At 34.9% G+C, this 19,599-nt stretch overlaps 1 protein-coding gene across 2 annotated transcripts in view; it reads left to right on the top strand.

Annotated features, from left to right (window-relative positions):
- Window positions 1-19,599, top strand: part of RNaseZ (ribonuclease Z) — a 336,200-nt gene that overhangs the window by 255,287 nt on the left and 61,314 nt on the right. For both annotated transcript variants that reach the window (XM_090407253.1, XM_090407252.1), the window contains one exon: window positions 11,858-12,006. In XM_090407253.1, the coding sequence (XP_090263379.1) occupies window positions 11,858-12,006 (149 nt within the window). The remainder of the gene's footprint in view (window positions 1-11,857; window positions 12,007-19,599) is intronic.

The following is a 19,599-nucleotide window of genomic DNA, read 5'->3' as shown; positions in this document are numbered from 1 at the left end:
GCCTTGATTGAAATGATTCTCGAGAAAGATGTCCAAAAAGTGTAACAATGCCAGATATCATTGATCAAGTGCGTGATATGGTACGGTATTGGATGACTGATGCGTTCAAAGTGCGTGAAATTGCTGAGACTATAGGCATTTTAAAAGAACGTATAGGATATATTTTAACTATATATTTTAAAATAGCCATAAATATAATATATCAGAAGAACTTCAGCCCAAAGGCCAAGAACACATAATATAGCCTGCCAGGGAGCACCATCAGGACTTTAGGAAAACGATAGCTTCCTCGCTTCGTTTCTCATTTGCTGTTATGCAGTACTTGCGTGCACGTGTCTTTATCTTAAGTTCCCATGAAGATGGCAACTTGCCGAAATATCGGAAAGTATATATTAAAGTTGATTTAATTTATATTTCTAGTGTATGCTATCATTTCCTTAAGTATTTAGTTATCATATCAATGAGTATGTTTCCATCTTTGTCCTTGATGTTATTAGACTGTGTACATTTTGTTTTTCCATTAAGTTCTTTCACTTTCAGGAATGCTTCTCTGGTTTTGTTCTTATTTTGTAATTCTTCTATCTCAGTGCACTGCCTATTTATCCAGTTTTCTTTCAATCTTTTATCCAAAGTTTTATATCTTAACCTTTCTTCTTCATTTGCTCCTCTTTTCCATGGTTTTTTTTTCTTTCTTTCTTCTTGTTTATTGATGTGGTTTTTAGCAGATGTTTTGATAGCTGCTTGTAGTCTATTCCACTGAGAGGGTTCATTTTCATTTTGCAACTGTGCAGACAGCAGTTTCGAAATATTTTCATTAAATTTTGATTTTATTATTGGATTTTGTACCATTTGCAGATCTCATTTTAGGGGTTGACTTCTTTTAAATTTTATTGTTTTCAGGTGAATATTCATCTTCATTAAGACCAGTCTATGATCAGATCCAGTCAGCACTTGGCATCACCTTTGAGTTCCGTATTCCTTTTGAAGTAATGTTAACTGACTACAATGACTACAATATAGTCTAATTGATTTTTGTATCCTCCATCTGGACTTTCCCTGTGTATCATGCTATTGGTTTTTGCTCAAAATAAGTGTTAGTTATGATGAGACTGTGCACAGAAATCAATCAGCTTTTGTCCTCTCTCATTCCGAATTCCTAGTCCAAATGGACCCACATGTGTAGATGTTCTCTCTGATCCAACTTTTACTTTTCAGTCACCCATAGCACAAATAACTTGATCTTTCTTGCCTCCGACTTCCTTTATTCACCATTCTATTTCATCATACATGATATCTGTTTCTGTTTTCTCATTCTGTTCTGTAGGAGCATATATTTGAATGATCAGCATATCTCTAGGTTTTGATTTCACTAGAATTGCCATTACTCTATCTGATTTTTTGATTATATGGATAATGTTTTTATTAGTTTTCTTCTCTACAATAAACGCTACACCTCTTCTTGATATTTCACCACCTGGTGTATATATTTTATATATCTTGCCATTTGGAAGTTTCGACTCAAAATCTGATGATCCATTCCAAAAAGTTTCACTTATTCCTAGTATACTAATATTCAATCTCTCTCATCACATTAGCCAATTCCCCACATTTATTCAATCCTCTTACATTCCAAGTAGTAATATTCAAGCAATTTCTGTATTTTGCATTATGAGATACTAATAATTTCTTATCAAGTATAATACGAAAGTATAATGTAATAGGATATGAAAGGTTTGTTGGCAGAAGCGAGAAAGAAATATGAGTAAAAATTGTAGGTTTGCTGCACAGATATGACAGTACTGAGTGAAGGAGGGCAATGATAGCAAATGGTTCAGTGCACGGGCCATGTAGAAGAAATGATGGGAGTTTTTAGATGTGTGGTATACGTTTGATGACACAAAAGACTTGTATAAGAGGAACAGCCTGCACTTAAATTCATTTGGCATCAGGAACCTAATAAATTTACTTATTGGGATTATACCTAATGCAGAGAGTCAGGGAAACTAGATTGTCATGGAAGAAATGGTGTGTGTGTGTGTGTGTGTGTGTGTGTGTGTGTGTGTGTGTGTGTGTGTGTGTGTGTGTGTGTGTGTGAGCGCGTGCGCGCATGCAAAGGGATAAAAATGTATGCTTAGGGTTTGGACATTTTGAGTATGTCTGGAAAGAGAAAAGAGAAAGTTCTACAAGGCCAAATAGATTGCATATCTAATTATAAGAATGGCAGGTGGCAATTTCTTATGTTATAAACAAATGCCAATATCATCAGAAACAAAGGGGTTGAGCTCATTGCTTTACAGAATATGTTGGTGTTAGTGAAACCTGGCCATCAGAATAAGATGTTGTAACTGGAATTGAGTGTAAAGGGTATACTATTTTTAGGAATGAGAGAAGAAAGGACTACTAATGATATTAGATGACTTAAGTCCGGTTAGGGTAGAAACACAAGAAAACATGGATGGTAAAAATCTCCCATGTAACAATGAGTTTGAGGCTAACAGAATGAAATATGATGGGGGGGGGTTGCTAGAACTTGGTGGCTCAATTGCAGGGGAATGATGAAATGCATTGCCAATTTAGCCTCATGAGTACTAAACAAGTGACATTATGGATGGTTTCAATTATCCAGACACTAAGTACAAGAGAAATCTCATGATAAGAGTGAAGAGGACTTTATTGAATTGTTACAAGACAACTTTCTCAAGCAGTATGTGAGAGAAGGAACTCGAGGTCAAAGAGCATTGGATTTATTCATAGCATCAGAAGGATTCTCTGTTAAGAATATGACTATTTTATTGCCATTTGGTGACAATGATCATGCCATGCTTTCTTGAGAAGTATCTAATTATATTGATGTTTCAATTAGAACAGGTTACATTCTGAACTCTAAAGCTGGGAATTATGATTAACCTAGGATAATACGGTCTTTGGTCCCATCATATTAGTTACCAAATGGGAACGATGTCAGCAATGTATGGAATCTTTGCAAAAGTTCAAAGATTCCATACATTCCATACTTAAATGAGACAGTATCTGAATGTATCCCTAGAGTTCAAAGAATAAATAGGATGGGAGTGAAATGGGTGTGCAACCTTATTAAGCAAGAAATCCATAAGAAGAAGAAGATGAGTGGAAAGAATATTGTGAGGGGAGTTATGAAATATATAAAAGTAACAAGTATTGTGGCAGGGAATTGTGGTTGGCCATGCAAGACTAAAGGCAATCCAAAGGAATTTTATCCTTATGCCACATGCAAAAGAAAGAATGAATGTGAAAAAATAACTTTACTGATTGCAGAGTGTACTCTAGTGTCAGACGCTAATGAGATTGTTCAATTAATGAGTGTTCACTTTTCTAAGATATATCAACCAGATGTATATAACATGGTGCACAGTGCTGCTACATTGAATGAAGAGATAGAGGTGCATGAGAATGAAGTTGAAGAGCTGTTGCATAGCCTGAATAAGAATTTGGTAACAGGAACAGATAGAATATCAGCACATATGCCAAAGGAATGTTCAGCCGAACTGGCTCACATGTTTGTATAATTTGAGTCTCAGCTCAGGTATGATACCACAGGAATAGAAGGAATGTATGATAGTTCCATTGTACAAGGGTGATGCAAAAACTGATGTATCTGACTACTCACCTATCAGTAGTCAGTATTTCTGGTGTGGTAGTGAAGATTTTACAGAAGTTGTAAGAACTAGCATACAGAAATGCACAGACAAGCTATACTTTGCAAGGAACAGCATAGGTTTACTAAAGGAAGGTCATGTGTTAGCAATTTGCTCATATTTTCTAACAATGTTATGGCTGAGTTGGATAAAGGGAATGGATACACTGTTAATAACGTTGGATTTTGTTAAGGCACTTAATTGGCTACTACACGAAAGGCTGTGGCATAAACTAGAGAATATGGGATTGGAATATAAACTCTTTAAGTTGGATAAAAGGATGGTTGACAGACAGATATCAAAAAGTGGTATACAGTGGGTGTGAATCTGCTAAATTTAAAGTGACCAGTGGGGTACCTCAGGGTTCAGTCCTTGGGCCATTGTTGTTCAATCTATATATTAATGACATTCGGAAGGGTCTAACAAGTGATGTGCAATTGTTCACCAATGATCCGAAGATAGGCAGGGCAATCAGGGATGCGATGCTACTGATATCCAATGGATGCTTCATCATGATAATGCACTCACACACACATCATTGCTAATCCATCAATTTTTGGCAAAACACAAAACAACAAAGAGTATTATCTTAGGTAATGCAATATCTTCGTAAGAGCATCAGAAATAAAAGGCCCGATACTTAGAGGGAAAACTGATGGATGCTTCATCATGACGGTTCCCACACATGCATAATTATTAATCCGTCAATTTTTGGCACAACATAAAACAACGATTCCACAGACTGCTTACTCACCTGACCTCACACCAACAGACTTTTTTTTTTATTATTTCCCAAATTGAAATAGATGTTGAAAGGCCAGTGTTTTGAGTCCATTGACTCAATAAAAAAATTGCCAGCAGAACTGCTTAATATCTCAAAAGAAGCATTCCAGAAATGTTTCAAAGGATGGAAGAAATGCTGGCAGTGATGTATACAAAGTAGAGGAGAGTACAGTGAAGGCAACAAGGCCTAATAGCTCCTAAGGTAGACATAAAATTTTTTTAAAAAAAGTTCAGGAATTTGAATTTCCTGGACAAACCTCATACACACAGGACACAAGCTACATAACACTACACAAAAGTAAGCTAAATCTAAATGCTTTGTTAATCATTTACGCCACAGTAGCCTGACCTCTGGTGAAAAATAAAATAAAATAATAAAAATAGATAGAAAAAATTAATGATTTAATTAATTAACATAAATAAAATATTTTTTATGCATATACAGATTTAAAAAAATTACTACATCCAACACATCTCTAACATCCTCTTATCTTAAGGCTTTCTTGTGTTAGGGTTCTGCCATCATGTTTTCTGGATGCCATATGGGTTGTAGGTGAGTCCTCCAGATTCTTGGAATTACTAATTTATCATTCATGTTGAGATTGGGATGTTTTAGTATCTCACAAGCAGCTTTGAATTTTCTTTCAAACCAGGTTTCGGTGTGGTGTAGGGACTTGCCACCTTTCCAGTTGATTCTTCAAAATGTTTCACGTGCATAGGCTGACCATAGTGAAGAAATTTAATGTGGCATTTGTGTGTTTGTCTTTTCTTGTTCGAAGAATTTGCTGCAATGAATAGGTGCTGAAGAAGGAATTTGAAATTATTAGACAAATGTTCATAAAAAATGGCTACAACAAAAAACAGTTCACAAGATCCTCCACAGCAATACAGTGAAAAGCAAAACAGAATACAGTAATAAATTTAGTTTAATCCTTTACCCGATTTACCCAATTACAAGAATACCATAACCATACCATACATTAGTGGAATATCAGAAAAAATAGAACACTACATAAATATGACATTAAGGCAACTTTCAAATCTTCTGCAAAATTAAAAAGTATACTGAGCTCATCCAAAGATCCCGTTGCCCACTAACTGTGGGTTAACAAAATTCACTATACCTGCAACCTATCCTCCATAGGAAAATTAGACACACTATTCCAACAAGAAAAGATGAACACAAATGCCACATTAAATTCCTTCACTATGTTAAAACAAATATGAAAATAAACCCCAACTCAACATCACCAGAGTTAAAGATCGGTACTATCAACGTAAGAAGCCTGAATGGCAAAGAAATGGAGCTAGCTGAGGAATTAGATAAGTACCAGCTCGACATAATAGGGGTGACTGAAACAAAAAAGACCAAAACTGGTGAGATCTTTCTGAGCAATAAATACAAAATGTTATATTCAGGCAATGACAATCAAGGAAAAGGAGTAGCCATAGTATTCAACACAAAATACGAGGCTAATCTTCTTGAATGGCAGTCAGTCTCAAGTAGAGTAATGTGGGCAAATATGAGAATGGGGAACTGGACAATGAGACTTATTTGTGCCTATGGCCCCACAGAAGGTTCTACTAAGGTAGAAGTGCAGGAATTTTTTGAGGCTTTAGAAAAAGCAACTGACACAATGAAAAAGGAAAAGATGATCCATGTTGGGGATCTAAATAGCAGAGTAGGAAATGATTGTCAGACATATAAAAATATTTTGGAAAAATTTGGAGAAAAGAGCAAAGCTAATAATAATGGCAAATACCTGTTAGATTTCTGCTCAGGACATGGACTGGTTATTACTAACACCATGTTCCAACATAAAAATGTGCACAAATTCACATGGAGAGAAGAGGCTAGGAATAAGAAAAGTCTCATTGACTATGTTATTGTTGATAGTGATGTTTTCTCCCTGGGGCAGGACACCAGAGTGTACAGAAGATTTGAAATTGGAAGTGACCCCTATTTAGTCTTGAGCAGGATAAAATTTAATTTCATATTGAAAAGAATAACATGTAAGAAAGTTTTAAAGCGAATAAAAGTTGAGCAGCTCTCAGATGTGAGCTGTAGACTAAAATACACAAAGATTATTGAAGAAAAAATGAAAGAGTTTGAGAACAGGAATCAAACCTTGGAGATTCAGTGGCAAACTCTAAGAAAACATTGATTGATTCTGCCAGAGAGGCATGTGGTGAGGTTGTCTGTAAGGATAAAAAAAATCAGAACTCCCTGGTGGACACAGGAAGTTAAAGAGGCAGTGAAGGAAAAGAAGAAAGCATACCAAAAGTTCCTGTCAAATAAGTCAGCTTGTGCTCTTAGAGAATATAGAGACAAATGCAAGAATGCTAAACAAAAGTCATGGGAGGACTTTGGCAAGAATATAGAATATGATATTCGACCAGAAATGCTGAAGTATGGTGGTATAAGAGTCTTACAGTGGCTGCACTGCATAGTTCAGAAAGCCTGGACTGAGGGACGAATTCCCGATGATTGGAGTAGAGCTCTCATAGTACCCATATATAAAAAGGGAAATAAAACTGCATGTGAGAATTACAGAGGTATTTCCCTACTGAGTGTTCCTGGCAAGATCTATGCAAGTATACTTGAGAAACGGTTGAGAAGAATCGTGGAAGAAAAGCTTGGGGAATATAACAAAGATCTATATTTAAGTTTTGTCGATCTGGAAAAGGCATATGACAAGGTGCCAAGAGAGAAGCTATTCAATACGCTGCAGTTATATGGTGTCAATGGGGCATTATATCAAGCAATACTTAGTCTTTATTTGAGTTGTGAGTCAGCAGTTAGAATTGAAGGAAATACAGGAAGATGGTTTAATATTAAATCTGGTGTGAGACAAGGATGTACATTATCCCCTCTGTTATTCATTATCTATATGGATCACATTATGAAGGAAAGTGGTATTAAACATGATATCAAAATTGGAGATGTTAATGTCAGCTCTTTGCTTTATGCAGATGATGTTATACTTCTAAATAAATCAGCTACAAGTCTGCAAGATTCTCTGACTAAATTGAATAGCTGTTGTAATAGATATGGTATGAAGGTCAGCAATAAAAAGACAAAGACAATGAAAATAGGCAGAATCATTGAAAATATCAACTGTGTTGTGAATGGAGAACCTGTGGAACAAGTAAAACATTTCAGCTATAAAAAGCTGAAATGTTTTACTTCAGCTATTTTTACTGAAGTTGGTAAATTAAATATAGAAATAGACAACAGAATCAGCAAAACTGGTATGGTGGGAAGTCAATTGAATAAATTCATATGGAATAAGAGAGAAATTAGTCGGAACACTAAATTAGCTGTATACAAGACAGTGTTCAAACCAGTTTTAACTTATGGATCTGAGAGCTGGGTCAGAAGTAAAACACTTGACCAAAGACTAGAGACCACAGATATGAGAGTCCTGAGAAAGATTATAGGCGTGAACAGATGGCATCAATGGCAGTATCATATTAAAAACGAGGATATTAGGAAAGAACTTGACATTGTCAGCATCCAGGAATGCGTTAGCAGAGCTAATCTCAGGTGGTATGGTCACTTAAACAGAATGGGCGAGGAAAGATTAGCAAAAAAGTGTTCTCTGCCAGGTTGGCAGCAAAACGACCCAGAGGAAGACCTAGATATAGGTGGATTGATACGGTACAAAGTGCTTTAGACGATAGAAATATAAGATCTGATAATGTTGGAGTGTTGACAAGTAACAGACTGATTTGGATGAAAATTGTAGATAGGAAATTAATAATGATGTAATTTTTTTCATGTAGTACTATCATATCCTGTACACCCCTTGAGGGTACATGGCAGGAATTTGATGATGATGATGGTAAAACAGGCCTGTCAGACAATGCACTTAAAACATGTCACTGAATAAACTGGAAAGGTACAAAGGTACACTGCATGGCTTGAAAGAAAATTCAAGGAAGCTTGTGAAATGCTGAAACATCATCCCAATCTCAACATGAATGATAAATTAGTAATTCCAAGAATCTGGAGGACTCATCTGCAACCTATATAACATTCCAACACAAGAAAACTTTAAGATAAGGGGATTTTAGAAATGTGTTTGATGTAGTTCCACTGTATTTTTTTTTAATCATCTGTATATTATTATAGCTATGTATAAAAAATTATTTTATATATATATATATATATATATATATATATATATTTTTTTTTATTTGATTTGATTTTTTTATCAGAGGTGTAAACACTCAACAAAGTGTTTAGATTTAGCTTACTTTGGTGTAGTGTCCTGTGCATATATGTATTCCTTTGATGACCTTGATATAGAGTTTGAAACGTTGAGTGTTTTTGGCCCCATAAATTCTGTACAATGTATAAAAAGTTTTGTTTCTCTCACTTTGTTTAATTACATAGTTAAAACAATGTAAATATAGCATAATCAGAAATCAGCTGCTATGACCTTTCATCATTACAGGAAAATTAGTATGGAGAGAAGAACAAATAAGAAACAAAACTTTTAACATAATTATGGATAATGATATTATCAAAATGGATAAAAATTCAAAAGTATATGTGATATTTAAAGTAGGAAGTAAGCTACCAGTATGTTTTGCACAGAATAAATATGAGTGACGTACTAAAATGAGAATATTTAAGAAAAATCAAAGTTAATTTTGTGACTCTGGTAGTAAATATGCAAAGCAAATTTTGGAAAGATCCATGTTGCATTTTACAATTTTTTTTTTCCTCCCACTTATAAGAATAATTGTAAGATGAAAAAAGAGAAAAAAAAATGTGACACCAAAAAGAAAATGCTGTTTGAATAGTCTGTTAAGTCAGTATTTTAACAGTCCATTTTCTCACTAACTTGTTTAATTTATTACCGCTGTTTTTTGAAACAGAGTTATTTTAATACATACGAGGGTGGTCTGAAAAGTTCTCGACCATAAAATGCAAAGCTATCAGCAATATTTTTTTTTTTTCTAAGTTGGAACATCTGTCATCAGCACCCATGTGAAATTGCAAGTCATTCTATCAAGTAGTTTGTTTTATGCAGCTGTTTGAAGCAAAAGTGTTGTCTGTATCCCTTGAAATGGATAAAATAGAGTATCTTGCAATTATAAAATTCTTTATAAAAGAAGGTTTAATGCCAAAAGAAATTCATTCGAAGTTCATGAACGTTTATGGGCACTCTTTTCCATCATTTTCGACAATTAAGAAATGGGCTGCCGAGTTTAAACGTGGCCGTACCAGCCTTGATTGAAATGATCCACGTGAAGGACGTCCAAAAAGTGTAACAACACCAGAAATCACTGATTGAGTGTGATATGGTATTGGATGACTTGTATTGGATGATCTGTATCCCTTGAAATGGATAAAATTGAGTATCTTGCAATTATAAAATTCTTTATAAAAGAAGGTTTAATGCCAAAAGAAATTCATTCGAAGTTCATGAACGTTTATGGGCACTCTTTTCCATCGTTTTCGACAATTAAGAAATCGGCTGCCGAGTTTAAACGTGGCCGTACCAGCCTTGATTGAAATGATCCACGTGAAGGACGTCCAAAAAGTGTAACAACACCAGAAATCATTGATTGAGTGCATGAAATTGCTGAGACTATAGGCATTCCAAAAAAACATGTAGGATATATTTTACATGAAGAATTGCATATGAAAAAGCTTTACGCAAGATGTGTGCCAGGCTTGCTCACAGCAGATCAAAAACGCACTCGCATGAAAATCTGTGAACAGTGCTTTGGAGCGTTTTAACAAGAATAAAACTGATTTTGTGCGTTGATTTATTACTACCGATGAGACTTAGATTCACTATTACACACCAGAATCCAAACAGCAGTCAAAACAGTGGACAGAAGCCAGTTGTTCAGTGCCAAAGAACACAAAGTCAGTTCCATCTGCAGGAAAGGTCATAGCATCGGTGTTTTAGAATGCTAAAGGTATTTTGTTTATTAATTATCTTTAAAAGGGTAAAACAATAACCAGGGAATATTATTCTGATCTTTTGACCGACTAGACGAAAAAATCCGTGAGAAAAAACCCGGTTTGCAGAAGAAAAAAATCATCTTTCATCAGGACAGTGCACCTCCCCACAAAGGTGTTTTGGCAATGGGAAAATTAAGGGATCTGCACTATAAATTGTTGGAACATCCACTCTATTCCCCAGATTTGGCTTCCTCTGACTTCTGTCTCTTCCCAAAACTAAAACTCTTCGTCTCTGGTCAGTGTTTTTCTTCGAATCAAAAGGTGTGTGCAGTTGTAGAGGGATATTTTGATGATCTTACTGAGAACCACTACAGGGATGGGATAATGATGCTGGAGCATCACTGGAATAAATGTATTAATGTTAACGAAATTATAAATTTGTTTTTTCATTGTTAGGCCAAGAACTTTTCAGACAACCCTCGTATAATACATATGGAAAGGCTTAGGTGTTGTTGATTATTCATAATCACGCTTCAAAGTATATAAATAACTCCAAAAGAGGGGGAAAATACATTTATTAAACTTACTAATACTTCATGAGTTTTTCTACCCTTAAAAGTACTTTGAAAATTCCTGATAGAAAACCAGAGAAATATTACTAACTTTAATAAATGTATTTTCCCCCCCTCTTTTGGCATTGTTTATACTGTGAAACACTAATACGAAGAGTTAAGTTTAATTTTGGATGTACATTTTTAGTAGTTAAGTTAGTTAATTAAATTTACAAAATAAAAGAATTGATATCAATGAAAAATTAGAAAAACAAATAAAAAAATCATCTAACTCCTTTTTATTCCCATATAGGGAGTAGGTGAGGCCGTTTAGCCCTATCTAACTTTTGGAGACTGAGTGGGCAGTTCAATCTCCACTGGCAGCCAATTAGAGATAGCTGGCCCAAGACTATCACTAATTAAGCGGCTCACAGTGAAGAGAGAGACAGCTCAACAAGTGCTGCCATCTCATTGTCCATAACCTTAACACAATATATTTTATGTCTGAAATAATGTGGCTTCTATGGTCGATTTTCTTGAGTTTACGGGACGAAAAACCCGAGTTTCCAGGAGGAAAAAACTCGTTTATCAGTGCCAGAGATCGACTAACCCAGGAACCGGTCGAAAAAAGGCTTAGAAAATTTCCTCTAGTCGACTACTAGATTCGAAACAAAGTCTTCCTTCGTGCGGTCAATCACTGTGGTTTGCAAACACCACATCCACTGAGCTAAACAGGCTTTCTAGAAAAACAAATTATTCTGATTAACCTAATTGGAATAATTTATTTATCGAATGTTGAAATTTACAAGGTTTTATTGTTAATAGATATAAATAATATTAACTTTTGTTTTATAAATTTCATAATATGGAAATTCAGATACGCACGTTGAAACTGCTAAAATTTTTCATCTTATTTTTTAAAGGGGTTATACCAATTGCTGTGGTCCAGAAAAGAAGCTTTTATTTCTATAAATATGGAATGTCCACCGCTGTATCTTTTTGCACCACAAGTAGTATACAACTGGCTATTATCTGACCAATGTGGCCATGAACCAGTTGTATCATCAGTAAGGTATATAACTATTAGTAATATGTGCTTCATTAAGTATTATATATTTAATTTGAAGTTTGTGGTCATGTACTTTAGCACTTAAGTACTAAGTACAAAGACATAAACTTCACTGGTTGTTATATGTAGAGGCATGATAGTCTGTAAATACCTATTGTACACCCACACTTCATAGAGCCGACCTTGGCTTTGTGCCAAGAAGAGTCAATTCATGCTGAAGGAGAGAAAGAAATAAAGGATGCATGAATTGGCCACCAACATGTGAAGTCACATGCTTTATACATAAATTTTCCAACTGTTGTACAAGCAAAATAGTTACCATTTTATGAACTAGAATTTTCATGAAAGAAAAGCGAATTTTTCGACTTACAATAATAAATACTCATCCCATGAAACGCATTGATTATCCTATTATTGGAATGAATTCTCCTTCTTTTGACATGCACAAAAGTGTTAAAGGGTCTTGCATCTGTGGGCGTACAGTACCACGCATTTTTTTGTTCAGATAAATTATCTATGTTGAAATGATGTCTGTCTGTTTGGACAATACACAGAAATGGCTGAATTGATCTTGATCTTAAACACTTTTCTTATGATTGCTTCAATCACTTATATATTCTTAGTATGTCCATTTTTTATTCTTATAATATAAATAATTTACTAAGTTCCTTGAACGAACATGCAGAAAAGCATATTTAATAACTCAAATTTAGCAGTGTTGATGAATAAAAACACCGAACATAATCTTTTGCACAATAACTGATATTTTAAACTCATCATCATCAAATTCCTGACATACCCTCAAGAGGTGTACAGGATATAATAGTACTACATGAAAAACTTACATCACTACTAACTTCCTATCTACGGTTTTCCTCCAAATCAATCCGTTACCTGTCAAGACTTCAACATTATCGAATCTTATATCTCTGTCTATTAAGGCACTTTTTACTGTATAAATACACCTACATCTTTGGTCTTCCTCTAGGTCTTTTTCCTGCCAACCTGACAGAGACCTTGTTTTGCTAATCTTTCCTCTATCATTCTGTTAAGTGACCATACCACCTGAGTTTAGCTCTGCTAATGCATTCCTGGATGCTAACAATGTCAAGTTCTTTCCTAATATCCTCGATTTTAATATGATATTGCCATTGATGCCACCTGTTCATGCCTCTAATCTTTCTTAGGACCCTCATGTCTGCGGTCTCTAGTCTTTGGTCAAGTGTTTTATTTCTAACCCAGCTCTCAGATCCATAAGTTAAAATTGGCTTGAACACGGTCTTGTATACAGCTAATTTAGTGTTTTGACTAATTTCTCTCTTATTCCACATAAATTTATTCATTTGACTTGTTACCATACCAACTTTGTTGATTCTGTTGTTTCCATATTTAACTTACCATCTTCACTAAAAATCATGCCTAAGTAGCTGAAATGTTTTACTTGTTCTATACCTTCTCCATTCACGAATGCAGTTGATATTTTCAATGTTCTGCCTGTTTTCATTGTCTGTCTTTTTAATGCTGACTTTCATACCATACTATTACAACAGTTATTCAGTTTAGTCGGAGAATCTTGCAGACTTGTGCTGGAGTTGTTTAGAAGTATAACATCACCTCACAGAACTGAGATTAACATTTCCAATTTCGATATCAGGTTTAATACTACTTTCCTTCATAATGCAATCCATATAGATAAAGAATAACAGGGGATAATGTACATCCTTGTCTGACACCAGATTTAAGATGAAACCATCTTCCTTCCTTCAATTTAAACTGCTGACTAATAAAGACTATGTATTGCTTGATATAATGCCCCATTGACACCATACAACTGTAGCATTTTGAATAGCTTTTCCTTTGACACCTTGTTTTATGCCTTTTCCAGATCTATAAAACATAAATACAGATCTTTGTCATATTCCCATGATTTCTCAATTAGTTGTTGTAAAGTGAAGATCTGATCCTGACAGCCTTTATTTAGTGTGAATCCAACTTGTTCTTCACCAAGCTTCCTTTCTACAATCCTTCTCAACCGTTTCTCAAGTATACTTGCATAAATCTTACTAGGAACAGTCAGTAGGGAAATACCTCTGTAATTCTCACATTCCATTTTATTTTCCTTTTTGTATATTGGTACTATGAGAGCTCTACTCCAATCATCTGAAATTTGACCCTCTGTCCAAGCCTTGTGAACTATGCAGTGCACCACCTTTTTATACCTAAATACTTGAGCATATCTGGTCAAATATCATCTACTCCAGCTGCCTTTCCACATTTCTGGCTTTTGATGGCTTTTTTTACTTTAAGTCGTCATCATTGTCTGAGCAATTTAGGTATAGGCTTTTTATGTCCTGTTCCTGCTCGGCAGATGAAGTTGATCTTTCCATCTTAATCTTCGACATCTATCTCTTCTTCCTGTAGGTTTATATTCTAGTGCTAGTTTAGAAATCCTCTTGTTGTTCATCCTTTCTATGTGGTGTAGCCAATTTTGTTGGTATTCTTCTATTTCTTGTATGATGTTTTTTGTATCTAATTGTTCTCTTTTTTCTGTGTTTTTCTTTTTTATGTAATATAGTGAGTAGAGTTGTAAGAAACTTCATCTTTGCTGCTTCCGATCTTTGTCTGTTTCTTTGTTTTAGAATCCAAGTTTCACTTCCAAATTTGAGAGGTGTTTTAGATATTATGTAATCTTAATTTTTCTTTAGTCATTTATTTTCCAAAATTTCTTTTAATTATGCCATTCATTCTATTGTAAATTTGTAGTCTTACTGCAATTGTGAATCAGTATTGTATTGCATAGATTATATTTCCTAAGTATTTGAATTCTGTAACTTGTTCTATTATTTTAGACATAATATTATTTTGACTTTTTGAATGGTGTTTCCACACATTGCCATAGCTTTTGTTTCAGAGATTTTCATTTTAAATTTTTCTGCTATTTCATTTAAATGGTTAGTTGCAATTTGGAGTTTATCTTCTGAATTTGAAATTTGCAAGTACTTGATCACCTGCATAAAATATTGTGTTTAGCTATATATTATTTGTTAATTTCATCTTTGAAAGTTGTTTTCCATTCTTTTAGGATTCTGTGTATGAAAATGTTGAATAGGATTGGGGATAAACCACAGCCATGTCTTACTCCTTTCTCATCATCATCATCATCATCAAATTCCTGCCATGTACCCTCAAGGGGTGTACAGGATATGACAGTACTACATGAAAAATTTACATCATTACTAACTTCCTATCTACAATTTTCCTCCAAATCAGTCTGTTACTTGTCAAGACTCCAACATTATCATCTCTTATATTTCTATCGTCAGAGGCACTTTGTACTGTATCAATCCACCTATATCTTGGTCTTCCTCTGGGTCGTTTTCCTGCCAACCTGGCAGAGAACACTTGTTTTGCTAATCTTTCCTCTCCCATTCTATTTAAGTGACCATACCACCTGAGATTAGCTCTGCTAATGCATTCCTGAATGCCGACAATGTCAAGTTCTTTCCTAATATCCTCATTTTTAATATGATATTGCCATTGATGCCATCTGTTCACGCCTCTAATCTTTCTCAGGACTCTCATATCTGCGATCTCTAGTCTTTGGTCAAGTGTTTTACTTCTGACCCAGCTCTCAGATCCATAAGTTAAAACTGGTTTGAACACTGTCTTGTATACAGCTAATTTAGTGTTCCGACTAATTTCTCTCTTATTCCATATGAATTTATTCAATTGACTTCCCACCATACCAGCTTTGCTGATTCTGTTGTCTATTTCTATATTTCATTTACCATCTTCAGTAAAAATCGTGCCTAAGTAGCTGAAATGTTTTACTTGTTCCACAGGTTCTCCATTCACAACACAGTTGACATTTTCAATGATTCTACCTATTTTCATTGTCTGTCTTTTTATTGCTGACCTTCATACCATGTCTATTACAACAGCTATTCAATTTAGTCAGAGAATCTTGCAGACTTGTAGCGGATTTATTCAGAAGTATAACATCATCCGCATAAAGCAAAGAGCTGACATTATCATCTCCAGTTTTGATATCAGGTTTAATACCACTTTCCTTCATAATGTAATCCATGTAGATAATGAATAACAGAGGGGATAACATCCTTGTCTCACACCAGATTTAACATTAAACCATCTTCCTGTATTTCCTTCAATTCTAACTGCTGACTTACAACTCAAATAAAGACTAAGTATTGCTTGATATAATGCCCCATTGACACCATATGACTGCAGCGTATTGAATAGCTTCTCTCTTGGCACCTTGTCATATGCCTTTTCCAAATCGACAAAACTTAAATACAGATCTTTGTTATATTCCCATGCTTTCTCGACTATTTGTCGTGAAGTGAAGATCTGATCCTGACAGCCTCTATTTGGCCTGAATTCAGCTTGTTCTTCACCAAGCTTTTCTTCCACGATTCTTCTCAACCGTTTCTCAAGTATACTTGCATAGATCTTGCCAGGAACACTCAGTAGGGAAATAAATCCGTAATTCTCACATTGTTTTATTTCCCTTTTTAATATATGGGTACTATAAGAGCTCTATTCCAATCATCGGGAATTCATCTCTCTGGCTGGGCTTTCTGAACTATGCAGTGCAGCCACTGTAAGACTTTTATACCACCATACTTCAGCATTTCTGGTCGAATATCATCTACTCCTGCTGCCTTTCCACATTTCAAGCCTTTGATGGCTTTTTCTACTTCAAGTATGGATATGTATTCCTGACTGCATGCCTGGTCAGTGTTTTTTTTCACTGTGCTGTCATCACTGCTTGTTTCATTTAGCAGTTTTTCAAAGTAATTACTCCATACTTCAAGGATATCTTTTTCTCCTGTTTTCATGTCACCTTTATCATCTCTAACTCCTTTTATAGCACTCTTTCCTCCATTCCTAAGCTTCTTCAACAACCTCCAGAATATTTTGCCACCTTCTTGATATTTATTTTCTATATTCTTGTCAAAGTCCTCCCATGACTTTTGTTTAGCTAGTTTTACACACTGTTTAGCTTTCCTACATTTGTCTCTGTATTCTGTAAGAGTAAAAGCTGACTTATTTGCCAGGAACTTTTGATATGCTTTCTTCTTTTTCCTTCACTGCCTCTTTAACTTCCTGTGTCCACCAGGGAGTTCTGATTTTTTTTATCCTTGCACACAACCTCACCACACACCTCTCTGGCAGAATCAATCAATGTTTTCTTCAGAGTTTGCCACTGAATCTCCAAGGTTTGATTCCTGTTCTCAAACTCTTTCATTTTCTTTTCAATAATCTTTCTGTATTTTAGTCCACATCTGAGAGCTGCTCAACTTTTATTCGCTTTAAAACTTTCTTGCATGTTATTCTTTTCAATATGAAATTCAATTTTATTCTGCTCAAGACTAAATAGTGATCACTTCCAATTTCAAATCCTCTGTACACTCTGGTGTCCTGCACCAGGGAGAAAACATCACTATCAACAATAACATAGTCAATGAGACTTTTCTTATTCCTATCCTCTTCTCTTCATGTGAATTTGTGCACATTTTTATGTTGGAACATGGTGTTATTAATAACCAGTCCATGTCCTGAGCAGAAATCCAACAGATATTTGCCATTATTATTAGCTGTGCTCTTTTCTCCAAATTTTCCCAAAATATTTTTGTGTCTCACAATCATTTCCTACTCTGCTATTTAGATCACCTTTTCCTTTTTCATTGTGTCAGTTGACCACCTTTTCCTTTTTCATTGTGTCAGTTGCTTTTTCTAAAGCCTCGAAAAATTCCTCCACTTCTACCTTAGTAGAACCTTCTGTGGGACCATAGGCACAAATAAGTCTCATTGTCCAGTTCCCCATTCTCATATTTGCCCACATTACTCTACTTGAGACTGACTGCCATTCAAGAAGATTAGCCTCGTATTTTGTGTTGAATACCATGGCTGCTACTCCTTTTCCTTGATTGTCATTGCCTGAATATAACATTTTGTATTTATTGCTCAGAAAGATCTCACCAGTTTTGGTCTTTTTTGTTTCAGTCACCCCTATTATGTCAATCTGGTACTTATCTAATTCCTCAGCTAGCTCCATTTCTTTGCCATTCAGGCTTCTTATGTTGATAGTACCGATCTTTAACTCTGGTGATGTTGAGTTGGGGTTTGTTTTCAGATTTGTTCCAGTAGCTGACTTTTCGCTGTTCACCCTGGTTTCCTGGCGAAAACAACAGGGGCCTTGTTTAACCAGGCGACGCCCCAGCTGGCATGAAATTTTGTCATGTTGTACCATCATTTTTTATTTTGGTTTAACCAATAAGAATACAATTTGGTCGGCTAAATCCCAAATCCCAAAAAAAAAATCCCTAAATCATAAATCCCTTACTCCTTTCTTTATATATATAATTATAGGTTCTGATAATTTTCCATCTTCAAATTTTTGTTTCTCTGTATAGACTTTTTATTGCTTTAATTAATTGAGGAGGTATTTTATCATCTTGTAATATTTTCCAGAGTAGATTTCTGTTCAAGTTATCATACGCCTTTTCACAGTCAATAAATAGAAGAAAAGTGGCCAGGTTAAATTCTTTTCTTTATTTTAGGATCTGTTGCATTGTTAAAGAGCCATCTGTGCATCCTCTCCCTCTTCTAAAACAACACCGTTCTTCTAAATAATTTTCTGTATATTTAATTAGTCTGTTCTTTAAGATGTTTGCATATAGTTTAGATCAGGCATTGGCAACCTTTCCTAGTTTGGGGGCCAAATTATCATTTTGTCTCCGAGTCAAGGGCTGGACCAAATTATTAAATGAATTAAAACAAGTTGCTACTTCATATTTCATTTATTTATAATATTATGAACGACATAACAATTTAATGTGAAGATTGGCCTTGTACTTCAACTATGAAACTATCAATATTGACGTTAATATTACTTAAGGATAATCGCATAGAATTTTCGAGGTTTTCGTCCGTTATTCTTGTCCGAATTTTTGATTTATTGTATTTCATCCTCGAAAAAAAACTGTTCACACATATATGTGCTGCCAAAAAGACAAATGATTTTTCTTGAAAAGGCGCATAAATTTGTATATTTTTCTTCCACCAAATAAAATTTATAAAAATCCGTCAAAGCAATGTTGTTAAATTGCGATTTTAGCACTAAATCCACCTGAAGCTCAATACGTTCCATCTGTAAGTTTTCTGGCACATTATTTACATCAGCATTCATCGGACGAGCAAATATAGCGAATGTGGAGAAGTCGGCAAACCTTGTATCAAATTGCTCTATTATTGCCTTCAGTTCATCTCCATAACAATTATAAGGGATATTTTTATGAGTTGCTAGAGTAGGAAAATGATAACAATTTTTAGTTCTTATCTGACTTTCCAACAATCTTAGTTTATTACAAAAAGCTTTGAAATGTCCATGCAGTTTATGAACCAATTGGCCTTGTTTTTCCAATTTAAGATTCAGTTCGTTTAGGTATCCGGTGAGATCTACAAGGAATGCTAAATCACACACCCACTCATCATCTTTTACTTGGTTAATTGTGTTTCCTTTTATGTCCATAAAATCTGCAATGTCTTGTCTCAGATCATAAAATCGTTTTA

Source organism: Typopeltis vanoorti, chromosome 17, assembly GCF_054136105.1.
Source record: "Typopeltis vanoorti isolate ZY-2024b chromosome 17, IOZ_Tvanoo_1.0, whole genome shotgun sequence".
In the NCBI taxonomy this organism is placed as follows: domain Eukaryota; kingdom Metazoa; phylum Arthropoda; class Arachnida; order Uropygi; family Thelyphonidae; genus Typopeltis; species Typopeltis vanoorti.
The sequence above is the reverse complement of the archived record's forward strand: the minus strand, read 5'-3'. Positions and strand labels throughout refer to the sequence as shown.